Source organism: Oncorhynchus clarkii, unplaced genomic scaffold (assembly GCF_045791955.1).
Source record: "Oncorhynchus clarkii lewisi isolate Uvic-CL-2024 unplaced genomic scaffold, UVic_Ocla_1.0 unplaced_contig_1469_pilon_pilon, whole genome shotgun sequence".
Classification (NCBI taxonomy): Eukaryota; Metazoa; Chordata; class Actinopteri; order Salmoniformes; family Salmonidae; genus Oncorhynchus; species Oncorhynchus clarkii.
In genome coordinates, this window is record NW_027257951.1 from 547,501 (window position 1) to 555,000 (window position 7,500).

Here is a 7,500-nt window from a genome sequence, read left to right on the forward strand (position 1 = left end):
CATACAAAAACCTAGACATACAAAAACCTAGACATACAAAAAACCTAGACATACAAAACCCTAGACATTTAAAACCCTAGACATTTAAAACCCTAGACATACAAAACCCTAGACATACAAAACCCTAGACATTTAAAACCCTAGACATTTAAAAACCCTAGACATTTAAAAAATCTAGACATACAAAAACCTAGACATACAAAAACCTAAACATTTAAAAACCCTAGACATTTAAAAACCCGAGACATTTAAAAAAAATATAGACATACAAAAAGCCCTAGACAATACAACAATTAGCGTACCCACCCTTGTCAGTCCCTGACAAAACCAAAATATATAGAAAACAGAGATATCTAAGATCAGGGCGTGACAAACGGTCCAGTTTGTAGTTGGTGTAGAGAGTCAGGCGCAGGACAGCAGATATGAGTAATCAACGTACTTTACTCAAAGTATACAAAATACAAAGCAATATAGCGAGCCCACAAAAAAAAACAGACCCGATGTACAAAGAACAATCACTCATAAACAAAACACGGGGGAACAGAGGGTTAAATAATAAACAAGTCATTGGGTGAGTGAAACCAGGTGTGTAAAGGCAAAGACAAAGACAAAACAAATGGAAAATGAAAAGTGGATCGGCGGCGGCCAGAAGGCCGGTGACGTCGACCGCCGAACGCCGCCCGAACAAGGAGAGGCACCGACTTCGGTGGAAGTCGTGACAAGTCGGGAACACTAACAGAGATAATATATAAATAAATACTGTGATTGAGACAGACAAGAGACTTTACAGACAAACACACTTTTTAGAGGAGAACACTATAGCTATATGTTTTAAAATAACATGATCACTTCTATAATACATTCTGGGGGGGATTCTATAGCTATGTGTTCTAGAATAACATTATCACTTCTATAATACATTCTGGGGGTATTCTATAGCTATGTGTTCTAGAATAACATCACTTCTATAATACATTCTGGGGGGGATTCTATAGCTATGTGTTCTAGAATAACATTATCACTTCTATAATACATTCTGGGGGGGATTCTATAGCTATGTGTTCTAGAATAACATTATCACATCTATAATACATTCTGGGGGGATTCTATAGCTATGTGTTCTAGAATAACATTATCACTTCTATAATACATTCTGGGGGGATTCTATAGCTATGTGTTCTAGAATAACATTATCACTTCTATAATACATTCTGGGGGGATTCTATAGCTATGTTTTCTAGAATAACATGATCACTACTATGATACATTCTGTGGGGATTCTATAGCTATGTGTTCTAGAATAACATTATCACATCTATAATACATTCTGGGGGGATTCTATAGCTATGTGTTCTAGAATAACATTATCATTTCTATAATACATTCTGGGGGGATTCTATAGCTATGTGTTCTAGAATAACATTATCACTTCTATAATACATTCTGGGGGGATTCTATAGCTATGTGTTCTAGAATAACATTATCACTTCTATAATACATTCTGGGGGGATTCTATAGCTATGTGTTCTAGAATAACATTATCATTTCTATAATACATTCTGGGGGGATTCTATAGCTATGTGTTCTAGAATAACATTATCACTTCTATAATACATTCTGGGGGGATTCTATAGCTATGTGTTCTAGAATAACATTATCACTTCTATAATACATTCTGGGGGGATTCTATAGCTATGTGTTCTAGAATAACATCACTTCTATGATACATTCTGGGGGGATTCTATAGCTATGTGTTCTAGAATAACATTATCACTTCTATAATACATTCTGGGGGGATTCTATAGCTATGTGTTCTAGAATAACATTATCACTTCTATAATACATTCTGGGGGGATTCTATAGCTATGTGTTCTAGAATAACATCACTTCTATGATACATTCTGGGGGATTCTATAGCTATGTGTTCTAGAATAACATCACTTCTATAATACATTCTGGGGGGATTCTATAGCTATGTGTTCTAGAATAACATCACTTCTATAATACATTCTGGGGGGATTCTATAGCTATGTGTTCTAGAATAACATCACTTCTATGATACATTCTGGGGGATTCTATAGCTATGTGTTCTAGAATAACATTATCACTTCTATAATACATTTTGGGGGTATTCTATAGCTATGTATTCTAGAATAACATCACTTCTATAATACATTCTGGGGGGATTCTATAGCTATGTGTTCTAGAATAACATTATCATTTCTAAAAAAAATTCTGGGGGGATTCTATAGCTATGTATTCTAGAATAACATTATCACTTCTATAATACATTCTGGGGGGATTCTATAGCTATGTGTTCTAGAATAACATTATCACTTCTATAATACATTCTGGGGGGATTCTATAGCTATGTGTTCTAGAATAACATTATCACTTCTATAATACATTCTGGGGGGATTCTATAGCTATGTGTTCTAGAATAACATCACTTCTATAATACATTCTGGGGGGATTCTATAGCTATGTGTTCTAGAATAACATTATCATTTCTATAATACATTCTGGGGGGATTCTATAGCTATGTGTTCTAGAATAACATTATCACTTCTATAATACATTCTGGGGGGGATTCTATAGCTATGTGTTCTAGAATAACATTATCACTTCTATAATACATTCTGGGGGGATTCTATAGCTATGTGTTCTAGAATAACATCACTTCTATAATACATTCTGGGGGGATTCTATAGCTATGTGTTCTAGAATAACATCACTTCTAAAATACATTCTGGTGGGATTCTATAGCTATGTGTTCTAGAATAACATTATCACTTCTATAATACATTCTGGGGGGGATTCTATAGCTATGTGTTCTAGAATAACATTATCACTTCTATAATACATTCTGGGGGGGATTCTATAGCTATGTGTTCTAGAATAACATCACTTCTATAATACATTCTGGGGGGATTCTATAGCTATGTGTTCTAGAATAACATTATCACATCTATAATACATTCTGGGGGGATTCTATAGCTATGTGTTCTAGAATAACATTATCACTTCTATAATACATTCTGGGGGGATTCTATAGCTATGTGTTCTAGAATAACATTATCACATCTATAATACATTCTGGGGGGATTCTATAGCTATGTGTTCTAGAATAACATCACTTCTAAAATACATTCTGGGGGGATTCTATAGCTATGTGTTCTAGAATAACATCACTTCTATAATACATTCTGGGGGGATTCTATAGCTATGTGTTCTAGAATAACATTATCACTTCTATAATACATTCTGGGGGGATTCTATAGCTATGTGTTCTAGAATAACATTATCACTTCTATAATACATTCTGGGGGGATTCTATAGCTATGTGTTCTAGAATAACATTATCACTTCTATAATACATTCTGGGGGGATTCTATAGCTATGTGTTCTAGAATAACATTATCACTTCTATAATACATTCTGGGGGGATTCTATAGCTATGTGTTCTAGAATAACATTATCACTTCTATAATACATTCTGGGGGGATTCTATAGCTATGTGTTCTAGAATAACATTATCACTTCTATAATACATTCTGGGGGGATTCTATAGCTATGTGTTCTAGAATAACATTATCACTTCTATAATACATTCTGGGGGGATTCTATAGCTATGTGTTCTAGAATAACATTATCACTTCTATAATACATTCTGGGGGGGTTCTATAGCTAGGTGTTCTAGATTACTGACTTCGCAATGATGCCAGAGATGACTGACTTCACAATGATGACAGAGATGACTGACTTCACAAAGATGCCAGAGATGACTGACTTCACAATGATGCCAGAGATGACTGACTTCACAATGATGCCAGAGATGACTGACTTCACAATGATGCCAGAGATGACTGACTTCCCCCTTTTAACTCTTTCTATTTATTTCTCCCCTCCTCCCACTCATCCCCCCTCCTCCCCCTCATCCCCCCTCTCCCCCTCATCCCCCCTCTCCCCCTCTTCCACTTATCCCCCTCCTCCCCCTCTCCCCCTCTCCCCCCTCTCCCACTTCTCCCCCTCCTCCCCCTCTCCCCCTCTTCCACTTCTCCCCCTCCCCCCTCTCCCACTTCTTCCCCTCCTCCCCCTCTCCCCCTCTCCCCCTCTCCCACTTCTCCCCCTCCTCCCTCTCTCCCCCCTCTCCCACTCCTCTCCTCTCCCTCCTCTCCCCGCAGGTGAGGACACTATGACAGGGGATGGAGGGGAGTACCTGAGAGCTGAGGACCTGAGGGAGCTGGGAGACGACTCTCTACCTGGACAATACCTGGATGGATTCAACTACATGAGCCACAACCTGGACAGGTGATGCACGCACACACACACACGCACGCACGCACGCACACACCCACACCCACACCGACCCACACACACACACCCACCCACACACACACACACACACACACACACACACACACACACACACACACACACACATCCACACACACACACATCCACACATCCACACACACACCCACACTCACACACACACACACACACACACACACACACACACACACACACACACACACACACACACACACACACACCACACACACACCCTACCACACACAGAGTCACCAGTGGAGGCTGCTGAGGGGAGGACGGCTCAGAGTAATGTCTGGAACGGAGCAAATGGCATCGACACCTGATACCGTTCCACAAATTCTGCTCCAGACATCAGACCCTCTATCACTGTGTATAATATAGTACTGTCTGTGTCTCATCAGACCCCTCTATCACTGTGTATAATATAGTACTGTCTATGTCTCATCAGACCCTATATCACTGTGTATAATATAGTACTGTCTATGTCTCATCAGACCCTCTATCACTGTGTATAATATATTACTGTCTATGTCTCATCAGACCCTCTATCACTGTGTATAATATAGTACTGTCTATGTCTCATCAGACCCTCTATCACTGTGTGTAATATAGTACTGTCTATGTCTCATCAGACCCTCTATCACTGTGTATAATATAGTACTGTCTATGTCTCATCAGACCCCTCGATCACTGTGTTGTTGTGTATAAAATAGTACTGTCTATGTCTCATCAGACTCTCTATCACTGTGTATAATATAGTACTGTCTATGTCTCATCAGACCCTCTATCATTGTGTATAATATAGTACTGTCTATGTCTCATCAGACCCCTCTATCACTGTGTATAATATAGTACTGTCTATGTCTCATCAGACCCTCTATCACTGTGTTGATGTGTATAATATAGTACTGTCTATGTCTCATCAGACCCTCTATCACTGTGTATAATATATTACTGTCTATGTCTCATCAGACCCTCTATCACTGTGTATAATATAGTACTGTCTATGTCTCATCAGACCCTCTATCACTGTGTATAATATATTACTGTCTATGTCTCATCAGACCCTCTATCATTGTGTATAATATAGTACTGTCTATGTCTCATCAGACCCCTCTATCACTGTGTATAATATAGTACTGTCTATGTCTCATCAGACCCCTCTATCACTGTGTATAATATAGTACTGTCTATGTCTCATCAGACCCTCTATCACTGTGTATAATATAGTACTGTCTATGTCTCATCAGACCCTCTATCACTGTGTTGATGTGTATAATATAGTACTGTCTATGTCTCATCAGACCCTCTATCACTGTGTTGATGTGTATAATATAGTACTGTCTATGTCTCATCAGACCCTCTATCACTGTGTATAATATAGTACTGTATATGTCTCATCAGACCCTCTATCACTGTGTATAATATAGTACTGTCTATGTCTCATCAGACCCTCTATCACTGTGTATAATATAGTACTGTCTATGTCTCATCAGACCCCTCTATCACTGTGTTGATGTGTATAATATAGTACTGTCTATGTCTCATCAGACCCTCTATCACTGTGTATAATATATTACTGTCTATGTCTCATCAGACCCTCTATCACTGTGTATAATATAGTACTGTCTATGTCTCATCAGACCCTCTATCACTGTGTATAATATATTACTGTCTATGTCTCATCAGACCCTCTATCACTGTGTATAATATAGTACTGTCTATGTCTCATCAGACCCTCTATCACTGTGTATAATATAGTACTGTCTATGTCTCATCAGACCCTCTATCACTGTGTATAAAATAGTACTGTCTATGTCTCATCAGACTCCTCTATCACTGTGTATAATATAGCACTGTCTATGTCTCATCATACCCTCTATCACTGTGTGTAATATAGTACTGTCTATGTCTCATCAGACCCTCTATCACTGTGTATAATATAGTACTGTCTATGTCTCATCAGACCCCTCTATCACTGTGTTGTTGTGTATAAAATAGTACTGTCTATGTCTCATCAGACCCTCTATCACTGTGTATAATATAGTACTGTCTATGTCTCATCAAACCCTCTATCACTGTGTATAATATAGTACTGTCTATGTCTCATCAGACCCTCTATCACTGTGTATAATATATTACTGTCTATGTCTCATCAGACCCTCTATCACTGTGTATAATATAGTACTGTCTATGTCTCATGGGAACCTCTATCACTGTGTATAATATAGTACTGTCTATGTCTCATCAGACCCTCTATCACTGTGTATAATATAGTACTGTCTATGTCTCATCAGACCCTCTATCACTGTGTATAATATAGTACTGTCTATGTCTCATCAGACCCTCTATCACTGTGTATAATATAGTACTGTCTATGTCTCATCAGACCCTCTATCACTGTGTTGATGTGTATAATATAGTACTGTCTATGTCTCATCAGACCCTCTATCACTGTGTTGATGTGTATAATATAGTACTGTCTATGTCTCATCAGACCCCTCTATCACTGTGTTGATGTGTATAATATAGTACTGTCTATGTCTCATCAGACCCTCTATCACTGTGTATAATATAGTACTGTCTATGTCTCATCAGACCCTCTATCACTGTGTATAATATAGTACTGTCTATGTCTCATCAGACCTTCTATCACTGTTTATAATATAGTACTGTCTATGTCTCATCAGACCCCTCTATCACTGTGTTGATGTGTATAATATAGTACTGTCTATGTCTCATCAGACCCTCTATCACTGTGTATAATATATTACTGTCTATGTCTCATCAGACCCTCTATCACTGTGTATAATATAGTACTGTCTATGTCTCATCAGACCCTCTATCACTGTGTATAATATATTACTGTCTATGTCTCATCAGACCCTCTATCACTGTGTATAATATAGTACTGTCTATGTCTCATCAGACCCTCTATCACTGTGTATAAAATAGTACTGTCTATGTCTCATCAGACTCCTCTATCACTGTGTATAATATAGCACTGTCTATGTCTCATCATACCCTCTATCACTGTGTGTAATATAGTACTGTCTATGTCTCATCAGACCCTCTATCACTGTGTATAATATAGTACTGTCTATGTCTCATCAGACCCCTCTATCACTGTGTTGTTGTGTATAAAATAGTACTGTCTATGTCTCA

At 38.1% G+C, this 7,500-nt stretch overlaps 1 protein-coding gene across 1 annotated transcript in view; it reads left to right on the top strand.

Annotated features, from left to right (window-relative positions):
- The window catches only part of LOC139394220 (ankyrin-2-like), a 133,375-nt gene that overhangs the window by 42,434 nt on the left and 83,441 nt on the right, over positions 1-7,500 (top strand). The window contains exon 22 of the mRNA XM_071142243.1: positions 4,185-4,311. Within this exon, the coding sequence (XP_070998344.1) occupies positions 4,185-4,311 (127 nt within the window). The remainder of the gene's footprint in view (positions 1-4,184; positions 4,312-7,500) is intronic.